This window comes from Chlamydotis macqueenii, chromosome 10, assembly GCF_036417535.1.
Source record: "Chlamydotis macqueenii isolate bChlMac1 chromosome 10, bChlMac1.mat, whole genome shotgun sequence".
Taxonomy (NCBI): Eukaryota; Metazoa; Chordata; class Aves; order Otidiformes; family Otididae; genus Chlamydotis; species Chlamydotis macqueenii.
Window position 1 is genome coordinate 13,184,172 of NC_141565.1, and position 20,661 is coordinate 13,204,832.

Consider the following 20,661-nt stretch of genomic DNA (forward strand, 5'->3'; position numbering starts at 1 on the left):
GGCACCCTACACTGCATTTGCCAAGTGAGCAGCACAGAGTCCTCTAACACACAGCACTTGCCTATTCACAGCAAAGTGACTGCAGCAAGTAGAGAACATCTTTCCACTTGCTTGTCTACAGGGTAGTAAACTTTATGTTTATGTTCCTCTGAGTGCTCAGGACATACCAACTAGATCTTGCAGCACAAAATCTACATGTGGTCTTTATTAAATGTGAAGTGGCCAGAGCATACTGGAAGAGATCTGCTGCAGGGTGTATCAGGGCTTGATTTCGTAATGTGTTTTCTAACTGTAGTTTGCTTTCATTCCTGTTGGAGACAGCAGATTGTGTTGCGGTTAGCTGCTGCTGCCACGGTGATGGTTCGGGCCCATGCCGTGGTCATGAGCCTTGGGGAAGGGAAGGTTGTGAGCCTTGCCGTGAGTGCTCAGCGAGGGGACTGGGCATGGATCTCTTGCTGCAGGCTGTTGTGACTGTGGAGTCTGGAGGACAGGTAGGGCTTGCTACGAGCTGGGTGAGCTGGGCTGTGCGTAGCATGAGCGGGGAGAGGAGGGGATGTGCTTCGTTGTTTTGTCCTGAAAACAGGTGGCTTTGAGGTATCCTTGCAGGGAGAGGCATTTGGTTTTTAGTTGTACGAGCCTGTTTCTGCAGGCTGTGCTTAGAGATGTTGGCAGCTATGATAACATGAGATGAATAATGCTTCAGAGAGGCTTGGTGTGATGTTTGAGGGTGGGCACACTTTGCCCACTTCACTAAGAAGTGAAGAGAGGATATTGTGCTTCCCACCATACAATGAGCCTGTCTTTAGCTGCTCTTGCTGACAGTGCTGGAGATCTCAGTCAAAGCTGAAGTGCCCTTCTGAATTCCAGGAAGAACAGCATCTCTTTCTCCTTGAGTTTGTTTGCTTTAGACTTTTCCTTTTTACTTGTGTAGATAGGGAGGTCTTTGTCCAATTCACTGTGGTTTTGGAAGGGGAAGAAAAATCTTGGGACTCTCCCAGGAAAAAGAAACTGATATAAGAAAGAAAATCTTCTAAACATGGAGCAGCAGTGACATCAATTAGTCCTACATAGGTGTGCCTATTTGGTATATAGCTGGATGGCACTATGAACCAAGGCCTGATGCAGCAACAGACGGTGAATCACACCCAAGTCTGAATGTGCTGGCTAGAAAAGAAGCCCGAGCAGTTCCAGGCTGTCAGCACGGACAGGGAGAGGACTGAAATGCACCTGCATCTGGAGTGACTGTCGGCTCTGAGCACATGGTCAGAAGTGTGGTCAGTAGGAAGGGAATCACTAAACGGGAAAATAACGCTGGCATTGTGTCTCTGTCACTCCCATCAGTGCGCACAAAGACCCACCTGGGCTGAGCTCCTAGGCTGATAGACTCTGTAGAGTTTGGAGCAGATTGAAATGGTCTTTCCCTGCTGGGAGGCCCCTTGCTTGAGGCATATTTACAGCTAGACTAAACAAAGCAGTCGCTGTATGTGTGTGGGCTGACGCATTCTCCTGTCTCTGATTTCCAGGTCACATGGATGGTGATCTATAAAAGAATGGGCTAAGATGGGTTGAGCTCCGTGTACCCCTGTCACTGGGTGGTTAGCTGTGACTCATGGTTCCTTGGGAGGGAGGGGGGCAGGTTCAGTGGGAACAAGAGCTTTTAGCTGTTGGGGTAAAATCCAGCCTGTTATGGAAAGGCTTCCTAGTTGGAGTATGTGGGGAAGCCAGATTTCTCACCCGAGTCCTCCATCCCACAGGAGGAAGAGCTGTGCCTCATCACCACAAGCTGTGCTCTGGAGCAGGGCACAGCAGTCTGAAGACAGGCTGCCTTCCACAGGGATGGTCGAAATCAAGTCTTCCAGCTCCTCCTCGTCAGCCCATTCTGATAACTTCCTGAGGATTGGAAGCAGCCCACTGGAAGTGCCCAGATCCAGGTGAGATGCCCAGAGTAGAGCATTTCTCAGCAAAAGGAGTGTCTGATAAAGGAAATGCGGGGCTGCACTGATGTGGCTCTGAGAACCCTGGGGTGCATGAGTCTGTATCTACAAACGGGCCTCAGGAGGCTTGTTCCTCTCTAGCCTAACCTTGTGTGAAATGCTGGCCATTAAACACAGAAACTCCTACCTCAGCACATTTAGAGGAGTAAGGAACCATGCTGGTAACAGCTAGATGTTTGTTCTGTCTGTCCTCAGCGCATGCCTCAACTCCACGAGCTCTGGCGTCTCTGCATCCTGCATGCTTTCTCTGTCGAACGCGTCCACAGAGGTTTGAAACGGCTGTGTTGTGTGGGGGAGGAAGCCTTTCAAATGAAGCAGACCTCTCTCTGCATCTATCCTGTCCCACTTTCCACCTGCTGACCTTCCTGACACTGCAGGGTGGAAAAACTCTGGGTGCAGGTGGCAAGCAGAGGTAGAACCTGCTGGGAGCAAGCTGCCAGTGCTGTGCCAGCACAAAGGATTTCGCCCAGAAGGCTGTGTGTTCTCACTGGGCAACCAGGGAACGGGGACCCTGGACCTGAGCCTAATCTGATGCTGTAACAAAGGGTATTCTGGCACCCTTCTGGAGTCTGATGCTGTGGTCGGGCAAAGCAGAGCTGTGCGTGAGGCTGGGGAAGAAAGAACAGAGCCTGTGGAGCAAACACCATGTGTTTCGGCCGACAGAGGATAAAGAGGCTCTTAGATAAGAGGTTGCTGTTAACAGCATCAAACGCTTGTGTATTCTCTGCGGGTTTTCCAATGAGTCTTTCTAGTGATTCCCTTAAGAAACAGCCACCAGCCAAATTTTAGTACTCTCTTATCACATGGAGAATAAAATGACAAACAAGTAAAGCATTGAAAATTTATAAGACCTTCTTACTAAGTTTCCTGATTCCAGAGAAAAATCAGTCTGACAGTTTTCATAAATGATGTGAACTGTTATCCCCAGGGAGAGAGATGAGGAGGATGTTTTTGACTTGTTGCTGAGGCCCACCTCTACGTTCTCTGCAAGATGAAACAGATCTCCCAAGAAGAGGACAAAATACAGGAGAAGAAGCAGCTTGTCTTGGGCCTGCTTTTGTTCACGACGGCAATGCCACAATTCCTGTGTGTGATCTCATGCTGTTCCCCAGCCCTAACAGGCTGTTCAGCGATGGGCTGGTAGTGCGCTTGCAGCAGTGCTGTGAAGAAGCTGTTTATAATGGTTCAGCCAAACTCCGCTCTGCGAGAGCGAAGAGGAGAGACAGAGTAGGCAGAACAGCACTGCGGGAAGGGGCTGATCCCACAGTCCTTAGGATTTGCATTCCAGGGGCACAGAGTTGGTAAAGCCAGCAATTATCTCTCCTCTGGCTGTGTCTGGATGAGGTATCTATAAGCTTCTGGATGATTAGTGCCCACTGGTGTCAGGTGTTCAGAACTCCACTCTCAGGGCTTGAGGCAGCATGCAGGCGTGGTGGGGAAGCTTGTTACCGCCCGGCCAGAATCCCTGGGAGTGGCTTTTCCCTGTGCCAAATAAGTAACTTGAGAAGGAATTGCAGTATTCTGTCATTGTAAGAGGTAAACATCCTGTGAATTCCGCTGTAAATGTTTCTTTCTGACCTTTATGATAGCTTCTGCCATGCACAAAGCCTTCATAACCCTTCAACACAGCAAAGTTGCACCATCCACCCCGAGTCCGCGTTAACTTTTGTGAACAAGGCAGCATGAAGGACTGGGCTGTGGAAAAAAGTGCATGAGGGGGAAGCGGGATAAAAGGGGAGCAAACTCTTTGCACAGCCTGAAACCAAGAGGACGGGAGAAGGGAATCAGTTGTGAGGCCAAAGCAGTGAAGTCAGCTACACACAAAGAGGGTTGCCCTGCTACAGTCGTGCTGGCTGGAAACTGTGTACACCTGTGTGATCTCCATCTCTGCTGTCACCTGGGTTTCCTCTGCTCCTCTTGGTGTGCAGGCTGGAGGAAGAAAGCCTAGAGACCCTGCAGTCAGTGGGTGGAATTGTCAAGGCAACGGCTGAACTGAGCTTCCCTTTCAAACCACGTCTTCTGGCACATTCATGCTCCTTTGCCTTGTAGTCTGTAGCCAGATCAGCCAGACTGTGGTCTGTGCCCTGCCTGCCTTCCCTGGGCTGACACTGGTAGCGAAGGAGTTGAGCAATGCATTGCCTCGTCAGATGTTGACATGACTTGCACTTTTTGGAGCCTGAACATGGTATATTTTGTCTCCAGAGAAAGGCTTTATGTCACTCCACTTGGTTTTGGTCTCCTTGCTTAGACTAAATTAGTCTGAATTTGTCTGGTGAGCTCTGTGCAGGTAGTGGATATCACAGTACCTTCAGCCACCATTTTCCATCCTGAAGGAAAGGAGGAGTCCCATTTTGGGTGGAGGAGGAGTGTATCTGTTGTGGAAGGAAAAGGTAAATTCTCTTGCTTCACCTCCTGAAAAATGGTGGGACTAGGATGGAAAGGCTGGAGCACAGACACTGATCGTGATGCCAAAAATACCTTTATCTCTCAGTGCTGCTGGCAGGTTAACAGCCAAGGCTCTTAAGATGAAGAAACTACTGTACTTGACTTCCTAATCCTCTGGTTGTGTGGCCATAGCAACAAAACACTTAACCACTGCAGCAGCAGTTGAGGAAAAATGGTTGCTTCTAAAATGCCAGCAGGCACCTTTCAGGTAAACAGCCCAGTCCCTGTGCTGGCAGGCAGGGGAGCTCCGGGGGAAACAGGATGGCAAACCAACTGAGATGAGCAGGGCCTGGGAGAGGAACTGGGGTGTCCTAAAGGAAAGAGTCACAAATGCCGACTCAGGCGGGGGGAGCCAAGCTCCTCTCCTGGCAGAGCCATGTCAGCAATCTGCTGCTACCATCACCTCACCATCCCATCTTCCAAGTCCTGCTCTGATCCAGAGGTCCTGGGTACCCATAAATCCCAGGATGGTTCTTGTTAGGAAAAGCAGTTCAAAGGCAAATTCCTAGCAGTCTTTCTAGCTTCTCCCAATGCAATGATAAGATCACATCTGCTGAGGGCAAACATGCATGAAGATACTGCATAGGTTTTTTTGTAGAGTGCTTCTTGTTCTACAGAGAGCTCTGGGCGTGGCAGATAGCGTGCATTGAATTGAACTCCCCACGTGTGAGTGGGTAACGGCTTGCAAACCGTGTTCTGTGTTTGCATTTGACACTAATAGTCTAAGCGTCCCATGACACTGCAGAAAAACCCCGTATCTGTGTCAGGGATTTAGCGTGTGTGCACATAGCACTAATGTGGATTAGCAGCTGGATAATCTTTGGTTGAATGTGCTTTTGCTAAGTCAATTAAACAAAACCCAAAGCACTGTGATCTGAAGAGTCAAGATCTGCAGGAGGTAAATCGTGGAGGATATGCTTTGGTCAACAGCCACAGAGAACTCCCTTACTTAAAGAGCTGCAGAGGGTTCAGGTGTGGGGCTGGAGGGAGGGCAGTGAGCGCAGAGAGGGACAGAGAAGCTGCTGTCCCTTGGCTTTGGGTGTTTTGTTGATTGTGATAAGACTGCATGTGCACTCTGTGTCTCGCTCCTTACAGCCACCTGGCTTGGAAGCTGTATCTGCGATGAGACAACTTGGGATAGCGACCGCAGCAGGACAGGAATGTTTTCTGGAATTATTGCACAAAATATGCCACAAAATGGGCTTGCTGGCTGGCACATGACTGTGTTGCAATCAAAAAATGGTTGCGCTCGCTGTTGCTCGGGCTGTTACAGCACTAACTCATGGCCTGAGAATCAGCCAGGGCTCTCGGTACAGCTCTGCCAAGTCCTCCTTGCCAACATCTCCCACGCAAAGGTGGGAAGGACTGCCCTTTCCTCCAGGTTGCCACACTGCCTGCGCGTACAGTACCGACTTCACGCTTCAATTTGAGGCACAGAGCGTATGCTGGCAAATGAGCGGCTTCCCAGATAATCCTCGGTTTGCCGAAATATGGCAGGTGAGCGGGGGCAGCACGGGGCAGGACGAGAGCCTAGCTGTTGGCACTTGGCACTCGTCTCGGTTACGTGTTAAGAAAGGGAAGGATCCCTGACTGCTGCTCTGCCTCCGGAATTGGCTCTCCTCTGGTAGGCGAGTGGCCATGTGCTCTGAAATACTCTGTCTTGTGCAGCATGTTGCATGGGAAGCACTGACCTAATTAAAAGGAAACGTTCCAGGCTAGGAGTTGCCAGTTTATGGCCTGCTAGAGGTCCTTCCTTGTGTGAAGGAACAGCTTGCAGCTCATCTCTGTTTTGCTAATCTAATTTTGTTAATCTTGCACTTTTGAGGGAGTTTCTTCCCACTCGTGGACCTGAAGAGGTGGGTGTGTGAAGCTCACTTTCACTCTCTTTCTGTCTGCCATTAGATGTCTGTGGCAGAGACAGCGACTTGAAGACTCGCTGTATTTCATCTCCCCTAACCATGTCAGCTTTGTAGTTGGCCAGCTGCTTCCCAAGACCCTCTGCACTGCCCTCCCAACTAGCCAGCCTCTGCAGTGTGTGGCAAGCATGTTGTTCTTACAGGCTGGTGTCCCAGCAGCCCTAACTTGCCTCACTGAAGCCCTTTTTGGGCCTCTGCAGCAAGACTTTACAAGGAGTCTTCAGGAGTAGAAATAACAGGAAGACTTTCACCTCTAGCATTGTCTGGATTGCACTGGGATTCAGTCCCCTTAGAGATCTGGTATTGCTCTCCAGCCAAGGACAGCTTTCAAGAAGCTTTGCTGCCCTTGCAGTGCAAATGCAAGATTTCCCACACCTGCCTTCCCTGCCTGTCTCGCTCAGCCGTGGCCCCTGCTGTCTCTCAAGGCTGTTCAAGATGGTTGTTAGTTGTGACGCTTCCTCAGGGGCCTCCTTGGAGAAGGCCTTGGGGATAGAGGGGAAAGTCTGCCATGATATCTCAGCTCAGCTGGCAAGGCTCAGATACCTAAGCCAGGAGAGAGATGGCCTGGACTCATTGCAGAGTTAATCAGTTTATTCAGTTCATCGACAAGTGTTTATTCTGCTGCCTGGGGGTGAGAGAATCGGCTGCGTTGAACTCCTAGACTCCCGTGCTGTTAGGTTAAGTGTAACTTGACTAATTTTGCACAGCTGCTTGGCAGGGTCGGGTACCCCAGCAAGGGTTAGAGAGCCACTGAGAGTCAGTCTCGCAGGAGCTACACGATGCTGTTATCAGCCTGTCCAAGAAAGGATTCAAGAAGTGACTTGACCCACCTCTAAGAGGTGGTGTGAGATCAGTCTAATCTTAGCTGACAGCTGTGGAAGGTGACCAGCAGCTGGAATCTGAGGCCACACACCCAAAGCAGGAAACAATTTTCTGCTCACCTTCTTTAGCACAGACTTATCTGACCGATGTGGTTGATGATACTGGGCAGAGGGACATTTTTACTGTCCCTGGATTATGTCTTACTCATTGCTTGCAACTTGCCCAGTCTCCTAGGCAGGCTCCTGATACTCCTCTGCTTTTGTGAGAACTGCAGAGCTCTGCTCAGTTTTCTTCACCCTCACCTAGAGAACCTGGAGCCCAAGCCCTCCTCTGCCATCCAGACTTGCCCTCTTCAAAACCTTTGTTTCTGCCTGCCCCCAAACCCATCCTCTGTTCAGCAACTCACTATTCTGACAGAGTCATACCCTGTCCACTTTCAGACCAAGCCCATTGCCTATAGACCTCTTTACTGCTTCAGCTCAAATTCTTGTCACTGTGTGTGACACTCCTGTTTTTCCTGTCTGACTGTGCCATACTCTCGAGGAGGTGACATCCTCCTCTTCCCTCTGCACTGAAGCAGTGTTCCTCTGTGCTTCTCCCTGGCTTCCTGCACTGTTCCTGCTGGGCTTCCAGCATGGCACCGTGCTCTGGGCCCAAAGGCTCTCCCTGCTCTCCTCCTTCACACTGACTTTCTTGTCTTTATCTTCCAAAGGCAGGGAGAGGGGTAGATGTCACAGAACAGCTGCTCCCTTTCCCTTATGAATTCCTTGCATCCCAGGGAAGGTTATCGCTGATCTCCAAAAGGTCTTTCTAAGATGACATGCTGCAGTTCTGCTTTCAATGAAATGCCCTCGTTCTTACTGCAGCGTTACATGCTCTAGGAAAAACACTTCGCAAGAACAGAGTCTCCCAGTGCTCTGAACCTCGCTCCTCAGTTCATCAAGCAGCCAAAGAACAAGAGCTGTGCAAGGCAAGTGAAGCTCTGCTCTTCCTTTTTTCTGCTGTGATGCCCTTCCAGAGCCTGAACTTCCAGACAGTGGTGTTACCCCCAAACTGCAGCTGCGGGAGCATCAGCACTGCGATGGGAAGCTGACATGCAAGGAGCTGCGTGACTTCCCCTTCTCCGCTTGTGCAGCCAGCTCAGGACTGCGTTTCAGACTTCTCAGACTTGGCCCCGTTGATCAGACTGGTTAAATGGCAGGCCTTCACTCAGATTGAGATTGCAAATAGGTTTCCTGCTGGGCGTCTCCCCCCACCATTGCCTTCCAGTCTCGCTGAGGTCCCTCTTGCTGTGGGAGATCCTGTCTTTCTGGCTGTTCTCCTGCTCTCTTGGGGAGCAGCTGCAGTGCGCCACTGCTATTCTTAGCTGTGAAGACAGTGTGCAAGTACCTGGCCCAGCCGAGCTGGAGCTGGTGCGCTGCTATCTGCCCAGCAGATCTCAGATAAATTATCCAGAAGATCTTGGGAGTGTGTAATTGAGTATCTCTGCCACAGGCTGTGCTTGCAGCTATGTACACTCTGCTGTGCAGCGGGGCACAGTAATTGCTTGCTCCCCGGAAGCCAAGAGCTCTGGGTTTGTCTCAAGTGATTGTGCTGTCTTCTCTGAGATTTTGGAGGGACTCCTCAGGTTCACTGACCAGATTTCATGCTTCCTCCTTTCCTGGTGGGAGGTTACATACATCAAACAAGTATCCTCCCTTGGCTATTTTTCTTGACCTAAAGATGTTTTGCCACCTGGTTTCTGATGTAGTTCATTCTCCTAACACAGGAATGAAAAGATCTTCAGATCCTGGGGCGGGGGGTGCCCTGGGGATGTCTTGAGCAGTGGCTGGCTCTGTTCAGATCCGGTGTCAATGCTTTGGGAGTGATCTGCTTTCTAACAGCTGCTGGACCGAGGATCTCTTAAGTCTTCCTCAGCACTAACCAAGTCACAACCTTGATTCTCCACCAGGCCTTGCTGCTGCCAGGGAACGTGCTAACAGCTACAACAAGCACGACGTCCACATCTGTGAGGGATTCGAGGCAGGACGTGCCACTGCATCTCGCTGATGAGTTTCACAGTTCTGCATGGCCATCTGCTTCTTTCTGGCGCTGTCCTGTCCGGCTCCTGGTGCGCTCCTGCTGCTTTGCCGCCCCAGCCAGCTTGGCTCTCCCCTCGCTTCCAGAGGAAAGGCTTGGCCCGGGGCCCAGCCAGAGCTGCATGTTGCACCCTGGTCCCAGAGTGTCACAGCTGCTGGCACAGGCGCTGCTGGCGATCAGCCCGGCGGGTCCCTGGCACCCGCGTTAGTCAAAGGCTTGTGGCTGAATGACCTGACTGATCGCGCCGTCTCCCTCTCTCTCTGCCCCAGATCGGCGGACCGTTCTCTGCCCGGATCTTCCGTTTCCACAGACTTTGGCAGCTGGCAGATGGTGACAGGGTGTGGCAGTATTCGGGAGCAGGCAATCCTGAGCGCAGACGCCTCTCTCCCTTGCAGCTTCCCGGATGAGTTCCCTAGCACTTGCCTGTAAGTGTCTCAAATGCAGGATCTCTCCTTGGGTCTCTGGGCTGGCTGCGAGCACTGGAACTTTATCGCCCTGGCACTTTCAGAGAAGCCTGGGAGCCTGTAACAAACTGCCGTGTCTGCTCTGCCTTGATGCTTTCCATCCACAAATTCAGTCACTGAGCACTCTTTGCTTATGTTGAACTCGGAAAGAAACCGGCTTTTTCTCTGCCTAATGACAGGGATGCACTTTGCTTTCTCTAGGAAGAGGCTTTTCTCTGTTCCCTGAAGACACTGAATTTGGGCATAATCAAGTGCATTTGAGGATGCATGCTTGTCAGGACAGAAGATCTGGTAACCCAGATTTTCTTGCTTTTGGATCTTGCTCGTTTCCATCTTCCTGCTGGGGTCAGATCGTTGCTGCAGTAAGAGGAGCTTTCCTCCTGTAACCCCCATTTTGTCTGACCACGCACAGCATCATTTGCAGGGGCTGCATCTGGCCAGTGCAGAGCAGCAGAGACGCTGTCTCCTGCCACATTCTGCCATGTAAAGTGGCTGGGAGGCAAACGTTCCTTCCCAGATAGAAAGCCACCTCTGTGGAAGCTTGAAAGACAGGAGATGTGTTTTAATTGCTGTTAGAGGAGAGCCTTGGCTTGTTCCTTCAGGCTGCAAACTCTAAATCAAGAATCTGAAATGGCAGATCAGGGGCTGCCGCTAGCTCGCTGTGCTAGAGTTGCGCTGCCAAACACTTGTGGTCTGTACTGAGATCTGAGTACGTGCTTTGGAGGCAGCAGGCAAACGACGTGAAAACCAGTGTCTCTTGTGAGACAGGCTCGCTGCCCTGGCTCACCTTCTCGTGTGGCTGTGTGCTTGCCGCTGAGCAGAGCAGCTGCCCCCAAGTTGTGGTGAAGCTACAAGACACATGAATTAACAAATCAAAAAATCAGAGAGATGTCAAACACGGCCTGGCCAGGACCTGCTCTCCTCCTCTCATGAGGACATGCTGAGCTGCTCCTGCAGTTGCTTGGAGATGGATGAGGGAGCAGAAGGGACTGAAGGATGGGTGTCTGAATTAGTGACTGCTTTACTGTGCCTGAACCTGGCTGCGCTTGCTGGCCACTGATCACCAGCGAGTTGTTGCTGCCCTTGGAGTTGCATCTAATGTCAGAACAGGGAATCCAGTGGAGAAATGTGAATTGAAGTTGAGCTCTGAATCAGCCTGTGCTGAGACCAGAGGCTCATGCGGTTTGGAGTCCGGCTGCTTGAGATAGCCAGGTTCAAAGGGAGGGAAGCAGCAGTGGTGCTTCTCCCTTGGGTGTGCAGCAGATGCTGCGAGCGCTTTGCCCTGTTCAGCTCTTCAGTGGCGCTGTGGGGTGCTCGGGGGCTGGGGACTGCTCAACTCCCGGCTGGATGCCGGTACCAGCTGCTGTTTGGAAGGGATGAAGAGTTCCCAAGGGTGTGGTGCTGAGCTTGACCCAGGGCCTCCACTCTCTGCTCTGCATTGGCTCTGTTTGCTCAAGAGCCCGTTGCGGTTTTATCCCAGTTTTTCGCAGCCCAGCACAGTATGAGTTTTTGGAAAATTGAATTCCATTTAAGTTCCCACTTTACATCTCGGCTGGCAGCAGCTCGATGAAGGTACGTTTTACACAGCCTACTTCCTTGTGCTTGTGTGGGGCTTGTCAGGGCTTACTTCGAGCTGGGGCTTTGACAGCCTCCTCTCACCCGGCACCCCAAGCTGCAGGCGAGCGGGCAGGCTGTGGGAAGTGTAGCAGGGCGGAGCGCCATGGATTTGGCAGGGAAGTGCGACCCACTGCCCTGGTTGAACTGCTCGGAGTGAAATGGGGCAACCCTGCAGGGCTTGGTGTCGGGCAGTGGCCGGTCACTTCACCCTGCGCCTCGGAGTGTCTCACTCCATGAAAGAAACCTGAGAGTCTAAATACAAAATCTGCCCTGTGAAGAGGTGCGAGAGCCAGAAGACGCGGAACCTAACTGCTGCACACCCTCAGTTGTCTCTGGGTGTGACATTTAAGATCGCTGTACTCGAGTGCAAGTCCTGCTTTCACGTAGCTTATTTTTAATACTAGCAGGTTTGCGAGTTCCACGTCCTAATTACATTGCCAAAAAGCATCTTTTAAATATGTTTAGGTATGTTGCCTTGTTCCTTTGCCCTCTGGCTTCTCTTTATTATCAGACACTGTAAACAGCGGCCCGGTTGGCTGCCTCGGCATCGCTTGCTGTTTATAGGCCTCCCACCATATCCTCTTGCTGCTGTTTCCGGACCGAAGCTGTTGGCTGTGGGTGGTTAACACTTCCATTCAAATGAGCTGTGCCAATTTATAGCCAGCCCAGGCGCTGGAGAGATTAAAGAGAATTTTTTATGGGGAAGGTTCGCGCTGTGCCCTTGGAGTGACCTTTGAGGAATGTCTTATTCTCTCTGGGAACCACCGTCACGTTGCAGAGGCGCCGCAGCAAGGACCGTTTCAGGCCGGAGCGCTTGGAACAGCTGCCTCCGAACCCTCGTCTCGCTTTCCCCTGCTCCCTCGGCTGAAGTATTGCCTTCCCCTCCTCTCTCTTCCCTGCCGTCCCTAACCAGGTGCGTGGATCCAGCCAGAGAGGAGAGCAGATCCCAGGGGAAGCCGTGCCCTACTCTGCAGGCGGCCCTCCTGCTTGCGGAGAGCAGCCGTGCCGGGGAGCAGAAGTAAAACGCCGCTCGGCTCTCCTCTTTCCACGGCTGGAGTGCTCCTCGGGGGTTTTGTCACCTTGTCTGCCCCCTCTCATCCCCTGCCTTCTCCTAAGCTTGGCTGTGCTGGCACAAGCGTGAGAGGCTGGGGCCGGTGGAAGCGAGGGACAGCGGCAAATAGGTTGGAAGCGACTGTCGAGGCGCGGCACGTGTGGACAGGTTCCGTCTGGGAACGCTGTGCGAGGAAGGGAGGGAGCTGGCGCAAGGGTGACGTCAGCCAGCACCCACCTGGAGAAAGCAGCACTTTCTGTATGAACTATGGCCTCGTAACTAGTGTGGCGGTGGGAGAAAAGGAGGAGACCCAGGGGAGAGCAGGAGGCTGGGAGAGGCTCCATGGGAGAGCGTTGGGTTGGGTTGGGTTGGACAAGGAGCTGTACCCGCAGCCTTTTGGGGCTGGTGCTGCCACAGCCACTGGAGCCAGCTGAGCACCCCGGCCCCACTGGTGCCAGCCTCCTGCCCCACATCAGGAGTGAGAGCTGGGGCTGGGAGAGGGATGGCTGCCGTCACTGACCTCCCCGTTCTCTCTCCTAGGCTGGTGTCGGCAAGCGACCGCGAGTCCCGGCTGGAAGAAGTGCGTTCCTCCTTTCTGGCCAGCTACAGCCGGACCATCGGCCTGAAGGCTGTGCCCCCCAGCCCCTCGGGGGCCATCGGCGGCCTCCTCGAGCAGTTCGTGCGGGGCGTGGGACTGAGAGGCAGCAGCACGCTCTGAGCGCGGCGTTCCCGGACCTCTGGCTGGAAAACCGGGGCTGGCCGAGCCCCGGGACCCCCCTTTCCCGGTGCGGGCACCTGCGGCACCCAGCACTGGGTGGGGCTGGGGGCGCTCCGAGAAGTCTCTGCAGTAAAGACCCCCAAGCTGTGCCCTCTCCTGCCTCCTCTCTGGGCTGCGTGCGGGGGGCGGCGGCGCGGGGGAGCCGGGCGGCGGGAGCCGCTCGCTATAAATAACCCGGCCCACGCTCCGGGAGCGGCGGCACCGAAATAGCACCGAGCCGGGACCGGGAGGGAGCCCCCGGCGGGGCGGGGGGAGTCGGGGCTGAGCCTCCGCCGCACCGGGCTGGGGAGCGGAGCCGAGCCCCGCACCCCCGGGCGGGAGCTCCCGGTGGGGCTGAGCCGGGTCGGACGCGGTCCCGGGGCTGAGCCGTCGCGGGTCGGGCCGGTCCCCGGTGCCGAGCCCCTCCCCACCACACACCCCCCCCCCCCTCCGGTGCCCAGGGCGGTGCTGCCGCCGTGCCCGTGCCCGTGCCCGCCCCCGGGGCGCGCCCGCCTCGGCGGCGCGGGAGGCGGCGGCGCGGAGCAGCGGCGGCGCCCGGGCGGGGATGGCGTCTCCGGGAGCGCTGGAGCCGGCGGCCGGCAGCGTGCCGGGCACCAAGGTGGAGCTCACCGTGTCCTGCCGGTGAGCCGGGAGCGGGGCCGGGGCACGGGCCGGGGGGGGCGACACGCGTGGGGATGCGCTGCGGGGTGCCCGTGTCCCGCAGCGTCCCGGGGCTGGGGATGGGCTGCGGGTCCCCTTCCGTCCCCCGGTACCGCTCGGTGCCACGGCGTGTGCCCGACGGCCCCTCTGCCCGACTGCCGCGCGTGGGGAGAGGTCTCGTCCCTTCCGTGGGGTGCCGGGGGGTGCTGGCACCGGGCACGGCTCCTTGGAGGGACCCGCTGCCCTGACCGGGGCTGGGGCGCGGGGCGGCCCCCCTCGGGGTGATGCTGGTGAGGTGCAGGATGATGCTGGTGGGACAGGGAGTGATGCTGGTGGGGCGCAGAGTGCCGGTGCCGGCCGCAGGCAAGGCTGCCCGTCTCCGTGAGCCCCGTGGGAGACAGCGTTGGGCCAGGCGTGGGTCCAAGCGTGGCCCACGGCGGGACGGGGCTGCGGGAGAGGTGCTGCCGGCTGCCTCTGGTTCCTGGCGGGGTCCGCGGGCCGAGCGGCAGCTGCTGAGGCAGTCTGGTTTGGGCTAAATTTAGCCCGGCAAAGGCACCGCTGCCCTCGTTGCCCATGGACAGGGGGTCTTGCCCGCAGGGACCGGCACCAGCGGCCTCCTGGGCGGCAGCGTCCCCTGTGTCAGGGGGTCAGGGAGGGCCTGCGGCCGGCCCCGCAAAACCCCCTGCCCAGCTCTGGCACAGCCCCAAGCTTTGTCAATCCCAGTCTGGGCCAGGGGCTGCCGTGCCCCCTCCCTGCGGCTGAGCCCCTGCCCTCCCTGCCAGCCCCTCTGGGCAGCGGGCAGAGGGGCTGTGGGGCCATGGGGCCTGGCACCTCCAGGCAGGGGCCAGGGTTCGCTCCTGGAGACGGCCCAGGGCAGGGGCAGGCTTTGCCTCCGCAGCCCCTCAAGAGCTCAGCCCTGTCCAGGGCTCCCGGGGGAACCCTGGGGATCTCTCCCCTGCGCCCCCAGCCCTGTGCGCTGGGGCCAGCGCTGAGTCCCGGACCCCCCAGCCGTGCCCCAGCCCGCCCTGTGCAGCCACCCCTGGGGTGCGGGAAGGATCCCAGCGGAGCCGGTTGCAGCCCCCTGCACTTCCCGGTGTGACACCGTGCAAAGGATGAGGATCAATCGCTCCGTGCCGGGGGCACAGAGCTGGTCCCTGCCGGCTGCCCAGCCCCTGCTCTCAGTGTCTCCTTTCTTCTGACTTCTGTGTCCCACCATTAGCCACGCTCCCGCTGCCAGGGTGCGGCGGGCACTCAGCTGGCGCTGGCGGCACGGTGGAAGGTTTCATCCTCTAAATGGGTTCCCTGTCATGTTCAATCATTGTCAGCGCTGGAGACGCCGCTCCCCGCTTGCCCCGCTTTCCTGCCGAACCTTGCGGTAGGAGCCCGTGCGTCCCCGTGGGGTGCCAGGGCTCTTGGCCTCCGGTGCCAACATGGCCTTGCTGCATGGTGCCATCCCCTCATTGGGGGAGAGGACATGGGGACTCTTTGCGGAGCTGGGTGGGTGGCATCCAGGGTGGCTCATGCCTGGTTCTGTCCTCCCAGGAACCTGCTGGACATGGACACCTTCTCCAAATCTGACCCAGGTGGGTGGTGGGACAGGGCAGGGGACACAGCACGGCATGGCACGGCATGGCGTGGCAGCCTGGCTCTGCTCCTCTCTCTGCAGTGGTGGTCCTCTTCGTGCAGGGCTCGGGGGGCAGCGAGTGGAAGGAGGTGAGCATGGCCCCTCTCGCTGGGTCCCTGGGGAGGCCCTGAGCCCTGTGCCGGGGGTGCTGCCACCCCCAGCGCCCCCGCTCCTGGCTAATCCCCGCTGGGTTAAATGGGCCCATATGGTCACCCGCGTCCACGCTAATGATCCCTCTGCGTCCACACTAATGATCCGGCCCCGCCGGCCACGCTAATCCCGCTGCTGGGATTAGCACGGGGGCAGCTGCAATGGGAAGAGGTCCTGGGGTGGGGGAGGGTCACCCTCACCCCTCTTGCCGCAGTTTGGGCGCACTGAGGTGATTGACAACACCCTGAACCCCGACTTCGTCCGCAAGTTCGTCCTCGACTACTACTTTGAGGAGAAGCAAAACCTCCGCTTCGACGTGTGAGTGGGGAAAGGGCTTGGCCCCGGCTCGGGGTGGAACAAAGCACCAAGCCAGTAATAAATAAGGATAAGAAATACGAATATGGCGGCAAAAATCCCGGGTGGATGGGGAGGTGGGGCTGGGTGCCGGGACACTCCCGCGGGCACCAGCTCAGGGCTCTGCTCTCCCATCACCAGCTACAACGTGGACTCCAAGAGCTGCTCCGTGTTAAAGCAGGTGAGCACAGCCCGTGCCGGGGGTACACACGGAGACGCTGCGGTGCCCCAAGGCCGTGCCCTGTGCGGGTGCTGTTGGGGGGTGACAGGTGCCCCTTGGAGGTCTCTAACCCGCTCTCCATCTCTCCGTGCCCCACGGGGACTGGCAGAAGGTAGGTGCCTGCCACGCGCTAGCCCCTGCTCTGCCCTGGGAACACAGTCCTCGTGGGGGTGCCTGTGTCTTTCGTCACAGGACACATCACGGGGGTGGCTTTTGGGGTGCAGGATGGGTGTAGGGTGGCCTGAGAGGTACAGAGTGGGTTCAGGGCACATGGGATGACTCTGGAGGGATGGGTTCAGGGCACGTGGGGTGGCTCTGAGGAGTGACAGAGTGGGTCCAGGGCTGAGATGGCTCAGGGGGCACAGGATGGGTCCAGAGCATGTGGAATGGGCACCTGGGGGGGACTCTGCAGGTACAGATGGGTCCTGGGTTGGGGGGTGGCTCTTGGGGCACAGGGTGTGTTCAGGGCACTTGGGGTAGCCCTGGGACAGGGTGGTGACAGGCCCTGTGGGTGGACTGGGAGGGCAAGGGGTGGGTGTGGGCAGTGGGGGGCTGTGTCAGGAGCTCCCAGGGTCTCACGGCGCTGTGCTCGGGGCGCAGGACTTCCTGGGGCAGGCGTTCGTGGCGCTGGGGGAGGTGATCGGGTCCCAGCGGGGCCGCCTGGAGAGAGCCCTCACGTGAGTCACAGCCCCTGGCAGGGTGGCGGGGGTCCCGCACTGTATCCCGAGCCACCCGCCCCATGGGGCCTCTCCCTGCACGTCCCCTCCTGGGGACACTGGCCAAGCTGCCGTGTGCCAGCCGTGGGGCACCAGCCCCAACCCCGACCCCACCTGCTGCCCCTGTCCTGTCCTCCTTGTCCCCAAGCTGACCAGGTGCATCTGGTCCCAGGGGGGTCCCGGGAAAGCGGTGTGGGACCATCCTGCTGCTGGCCGAGGAGCTGAGCAACTGCCGGGTGAGTGCCACCCTGGCGCGGGGGGGGCTGCTGGGGCTGGGGATGAGGAGGCACCCGGCGGTGACAGTCCCCATCCCCAGGACATTGTCACGATGCAGCTGTGCGCCAACAAGCTGGACAAGAAGGACTTCTTCGGAAAATCTGACCCCTTCCTCGTCTTCTACCGCAGCAACGAGGATGGCACGTGAGCGTGGGGTCCGGTGGGACAGGCAGGGTGCCGACATCGCCGTACGGCGCGCGCCTACCCTGCTCTGTCCCCGCAGCTTCACCATCTGCCATAAGACAGAGGTGGTGAAGAACACGCTCAACCCAGTGTGGCAGCCCTTCACCATCCCCGTGCGCGCCCTCTGCAACGGCGACTACGACCGGTACGGGGACGGGGACTGGGGCGACGTGGTGGGGACGAGGACGGGGGCAGCCATGGGGCCAGAGCATCTGCTTTGCAGGTTTGGCCCCGCAGCGGCAGGCAGCTCAGAATTGGGTCCTTATTGGTGTTTTTTTTCCCTCTTTTGCAACTCAAATTATATAAAGGCATCCCCCTCCTTTCTAGGGCCCCCACCGTGACCCAAATTTCCCGCTTCCCTCCCGGCAGAGATGCGGGGTGGCTCTGCCGGCAGCTGGCAGGCAGGGTGCTCGCTGCGGGGCAGACTGCGGGGCTGGGTGTCCCCAAACCAGGGTGGGGCTGGGGGCGTGGCTGTGCCAGCCAGGCCGGCAGCTCACCCTCTGCCCACCTTTGCTTTCAGGACAGTGAAAATAGATGTGTACGACTGGGACCGGGACGGGAGGTGAGGCTGTGCCCATGGGGTATGGGGGGGACTCTGGGGTGCTGCTGCTGCTTCCCAGGGTGTCCCTCACGGGGGTGCCTGGCCACACACCTCGTCCCACAGCCACGACTTCATCGGGGAGTTTGCCACCAGCTACCGGGAGCTCTCCCGAGCACAGAGCCAGTTCACGGTGTATGAGGTAGGGCAGGGGGCTGGGGGGCTGGGGGGCACCCCACAGCGGGGCTGACCCACCCCTGCGCCCACAGGTGCTGAACCCCAGGAAGAAATGCAAGAAGAAGAAATACGTGAACTCTGGCACCGTGAGTCGGGCCAGGGCGCTCCTGGGGCTCCACCCTGCCAGGGGCCGGGTCTGACCCCCTCCTCGTGCTCACCAAGGAGGGGGACTCCAGGTCTGACCCCCCCATGCCCGCAGGTGACACTGCTCTCCTTCTCCGTGGAGTCTGAGTTCACCTTTGTTGACTACATCCGGGGCGGGTGAGTGGGGGGCCAGGTGCCCCCCGGCTCCCCGAGATCCCCCACAGGCGAGGGTCTCGGGGTGAGGACGGTGGTGACGGCACAGGTGCAGCCTGGGGGGTGACGTGGGGAGGCGGTGGGGCTGGGGGACAGGACAGCAGCCCCGGGCTGTGGGGTGATGGCTGGGGAAGGGGGGGATCCCGGGGTGGGAGGACACGGCCGTGGCGCCGGCAGCCTCCCTCGCTCTTCCCTCCAAGGACGCAGCTGAATTTCACCGTCGCCATCGACTTCACGGCCTCCAACGGTGAGTGCTGCCGGTGCGTGGAGGGTGTCCCGGCAGCGCGGCCGTGGGGCTGGCCGTGGGGCGGGCGCTGATGGGTGCTGTGCTGCAGGGATGCCGTCGCAGCCCACCTCACTGCACTACGCGAGCCCCTACCAGCTGAGCGCCTACGCCCTGGCGCTGAAGGCGGTGGGGGAGATCATCCAGGACTACGACAGCGACAAGCTCTTCCCCGCCTACGGCTTCGGTGCCAAAGTCCCACCTGACGGCAAAATCTCCCACCAGTTCCCCCTGGTACACCCCGGGATTGGGGAGGCGGGGGGACGCTCCGCCGTGGGGCAGGGCTGAGGGTGGACCCAGATCTCCCGGCTGTGGGGTGCCCACAGCAGCTCAGCGGGGAGGGGAAGCACCCTGGCCGCATCCCGCCTCAGCATCCTGCAGCCAGGGTGGGGACACGCCAGGAGCCCTGGTCCCCCTCCAAGCGCCCATCCCCATCCCCTAGAACAACAACGCGGACAACCCCAGCTGCGCCGGCATCGAGGGCGTGCTGGAGTCCTACCTCCAGAGCCTGCGCACCGTCCAGCTCTACGGTCCCACCAACTTTGCCCCCGTCATCAACCAGGTGGCTGGGTGAGCGCCAAGGGACCGTGTCCCCTTTGCCATCCCCAAATACCCCCAGTCCCACAGCGAGACTGGCCATCCCCACACCGGGGGGGTTGCTGGAGGGACCTTGTCCCCACAGGGCGGCCGCCCAGGTGACCGACGGCTCGCAGTACCACGTCCTCCTCATCATCACCGACGGCGTCATCTCCGACATGCTGCAAACCAAGGAAGCCATCGTCAGCGTGAGTGCACCCTCATCACCATGAGCTCACCCCACGCCGGGTGCTGCCCCCAGCTGCCACCCTGCCTCTGCCCCACAGGCTTCCGCCCTGCCTATGTCCATCATCATCGTGGGAGTGGGTCCGGCTGAGTTTGAGGGTGAGCTGGGACTTGGGGACACTGGGGAAGGGGGACGGAAACACCATCCCTTCCTCTGGGGGCCATCCCGGAGGAAGGGGTGGCGTTTCCATCCCCGGTGGCCACCCCACCGAGGCTCGGTGACACCGGCTGTCACCCCCCAGCCATGGAGGAGCTGGATGGTGACGAGGTACGAGTGTCCTCCCGGGGACGCTTCGCCGAGAGGGACATCGTGCAGGTAACACCAACGTTGAGCCTGGTCCCACCACGGGTGGGAAATGCTCAGCGCCTTGCTGACCCCCACGGCCGCAGGGTTGTTTCCAACTGGGCTGCAAACTTCTTTCCCCTTGAAGTTTGTGCCATTTCGGGATTACGTGGACGACTCCGGAAACCAGGTGCTGAGCATGGCCCGCCTGGCCAAGGACGTGCTGGCCGAGATCCCCGAGCAGCTCCTCTCCTACATGAAAACCCGTGACATCAAACCTTGCCGGGCGGACCCCCACTAGCTCCTCCGCGTGCCGTGGGGCCCGGCCGACGGGGCGAGGACACGTGTCGCCTTCCTTCTGCCAGCGGCCAGGGCTTGGCCGTGGAGATGTGACCCCGCAAAGGGCGATGGCCGCTGAACGGGGCTGGGACCCTCCTCTTCTGGCAGCGAGAGCACGGGGCTGGATGTCCCCGTCCGGCAGCGACGCCCCGGCACAGCGGGGCCGGTTCGGACCGTACCGCCCCTCGGCAGCGCGGGCACGGCCGGCACCCGGGCTCAGGCTGCTGGGGGGGCACGGCGGCCCCCCGGGGAGGAGACCGGCCCTCCCTGGGCGCATTCCGGGGGTCCCAGCCCCGCCAGCTCCTTGGGGCTGGGGGGCTTCAGCCTGCCCCCTTATTCCTGCCTGCACCCCGCTCCCGCCTGCACCCCGGCTCCTCTGCCTCCGGCCTGCCCGCCCCGCAGCCGGGGGGTGCCGCAGCCGGGGGGTGCCGGGGCGGCTCGGCGGGAGGGCAGGCGGGTCTGTACCGCGTTACCGGCTGTAAATAAACCGCTCGCACCGGGCCCGCTGCCGTGCTGGGGCTGGGGGGGCGGGGG

At 58.4% G+C, this 20,661-nt stretch overlaps 2 protein-coding genes across 4 annotated transcripts in view; both read left to right on the forward strand.

Moving 5' to 3' along the window:
* The window catches only part of MTMR14 (myotubularin related protein 14), a 33,983-nt gene extending 20,723 nt beyond the window's left edge, over window positions 1-13,260 (forward strand). The window contains exons 17-19 of one of the 3 annotated variants that reach the window (XM_086755197.1): window positions 1,755-1,931; window positions 9,526-9,681; window positions 12,929-13,260. In XM_086755197.1, the coding sequence (XP_086611323.1) occupies window positions 1,755-1,931; window positions 9,526-9,681; window positions 12,929-13,106 (511 nt within the window). In that variant the 3' untranslated portion in view covers window positions 13,107-13,260. Of the gene's footprint in view, window positions 1-1,754; window positions 1,932-5,534; window positions 5,929-9,525; window positions 9,682-12,928 lie in introns of those variants that run through there. The other 2 variants (XM_086755195.1, XM_086755196.1) reach the window with 2 other exon arrangements.
* Window positions 13,261-13,674: 414 nt separating this feature from the next.
* On the forward strand, window positions 13,675-20,328 carry CPNE9 (copine family member 9). The gene is made up of 20 exons (XM_086755342.1): window positions 13,675-13,787; window positions 15,348-15,388; window positions 15,472-15,518; window positions 15,794-15,897; window positions 16,075-16,114; window positions 16,754-16,830; window positions 17,042-17,105; window positions 17,186-17,289; window positions 17,369-17,473; window positions 17,849-17,890; window positions 17,993-18,068; window positions 18,136-18,189; window positions 18,303-18,364; window positions 18,601-18,647; window positions 18,736-18,917; window positions 19,126-19,253; window positions 19,366-19,468; window positions 19,547-19,604; window positions 19,748-19,821; window positions 19,937-20,328. The coding sequence occupies exons 1-20, from the start codon at window positions 13,711-13,713 to the stop codon at window positions 20,087-20,089; spliced, it is 1,638 nt and encodes a 545-aa protein (XP_086611468.1). The 5' UTR covers window positions 13,675-13,710; the 3' UTR covers window positions 20,090-20,328.
* Window positions 20,329-20,661: the final 333 nt, after the last annotated feature.